General features: G+C 73.5%; 1 protein-coding gene across 1 annotated transcript in view; it reads right to left on the bottom strand.

The window, feature by feature from the left end:
- TBC1D16 (TBC1 domain family, member 16) overlaps positions 1-1,385 on the bottom strand; it is a 19,467-nt gene that overhangs the window by 15,612 nt on the left and 2,470 nt on the right. Inside the window, exon 3 of the mRNA XM_004695334.2 lies at positions 11-518. Within this exon, the coding sequence (XP_004695391.2) occupies positions 11-518 (508 nt within the window). The remainder of the gene's footprint in view (positions 1-10; positions 519-1,385) is intronic.

The following is a 1,385-nucleotide window of genomic DNA, read 5'->3' as shown; positions in this document are numbered from 1 at the left end:
CCGCACTCACCCGCTCCCGGCCTCGGGGAAGGCGGAGCCGCTGCTGTCCGCCAGGGCCGCGCTGATGGGCGAGAGGCACAGGGGCGACGAGAAGCTGTCCGAGTCGGAGTCGAGGGAGCCGTCCTCCTCGCCCGCCTCGGGCCCGTCCTGGGCGCTGACCGCGGACAGGACGCCCGGGCTGCTGAGCGCCGGCCGGGAGGCCGGGAGGCCGCTGTCCGCACCCGAGTCCTGGACCGGCTTCTCCCCGTCGTCCTGGACGCTCCGGGCCACCGTCAGGATGTCCTCGTCCCCGGGGCTCGGGGTGGGCCTCAGCTCTGGGGGGGAGGGCTGGCCGGCGCCCCCCGAGCTCTGCGCACGCCGGGCCCGCGGCCGGGGCGCCTTGCGCACCGGGGAGCTCTCGGGGGTGACGTACCGGAGCGCCTCCTCGTCCTGCCTCTGGATGCGGGAATTGGGGACCCATGCGAGGATGAGGGTGGCGCCCAGCAGCTCGTCCTTCTCCATGTACACGCACAGGTAGCCTGGGGGCGGGGCGGGGCGTCAGGGCTGGCCCGGGGCCACCCTTCCCTGGGGTCAAGGCCCAGGTGGCCGCTGGTGGAGACCACACAGCCCGTGCCGAGCCAGGAGTGGCCGGGGAAGGGGGTCCGGGGTCCCTGCCGCTCCCGAGGGAGGAGAGAGACGCTGTGGGGGCCGCAGGGCGGGGAGCTGGAGGAGGCGGGAGACGCGGGGCAGAGGCGGGAAGAAGCCGCGCGGCCTCTCGGTCAGGCCTGGCCGGGGCCGTGAGCCCAGAGGGGACCGCAGCGCTTGTCTGGACCCGGCTGGTCTCCGCCTGGCCGTTTCTGGCCCCTCCCCACGGTCCCCCGGTCCCAGGCGGGATCTAGACCGGGGCTTTCGGGCCGCCCGCCCGGGCCAGCCCTGGCTTTGCCCACGGGGGAGGGGGGGCGACTGGGGGCCGGAGCTGGAAACCGGCTGCTCCCGTGTGCCTGCTCGCGCTGTGAAAGCCCCTTTCCGCGAAAGGTCCCTTCTGTCTCCACGCGGGAGGGCAGGGCCCGGCAGGTCTGGGTCCTGGGGTGCCCGCCCCCCGGCCTGGAACAAACGGCGTTGCCCTGCAAGTCTCTGTCCCCCGTCTCTTGGCCTCCTGCTCCCCCTTCCCTTCCCGGCTCCTCTCCAGCAACTCCTCCCTGCTCAGCTGCACCCTCCCTTGGGTGGGGCAGAGGCCCTGGAGTCTCCCCTTTCCCTGGGGTCCCCCGTTAGACTCTGGTAAGACATCGTCAGCCTGGCAGGGGTGAAGGGGGCGGGCATGTCCTGTACCCACAGGCCCAGCAGGTCAGCGCCTCTGGCGCTTCTCCAAGCACAGGGTCTCGCAGGGTGACCACAGTGCGTGGGGG

Source organism: Condylura cristata, unplaced genomic scaffold (assembly GCF_000260355.1).
Source record: "Condylura cristata isolate star-nosed mole 26May11 unplaced genomic scaffold, ConCri1.0 scaffold00060, whole genome shotgun sequence".
Lineage (NCBI taxonomy): Eukaryota > Metazoa > Chordata > Mammalia > Eulipotyphla > Talpidae > Condylura > Condylura cristata.
This window is presented reverse-complemented; position numbering and strand designations above follow the sequence as displayed.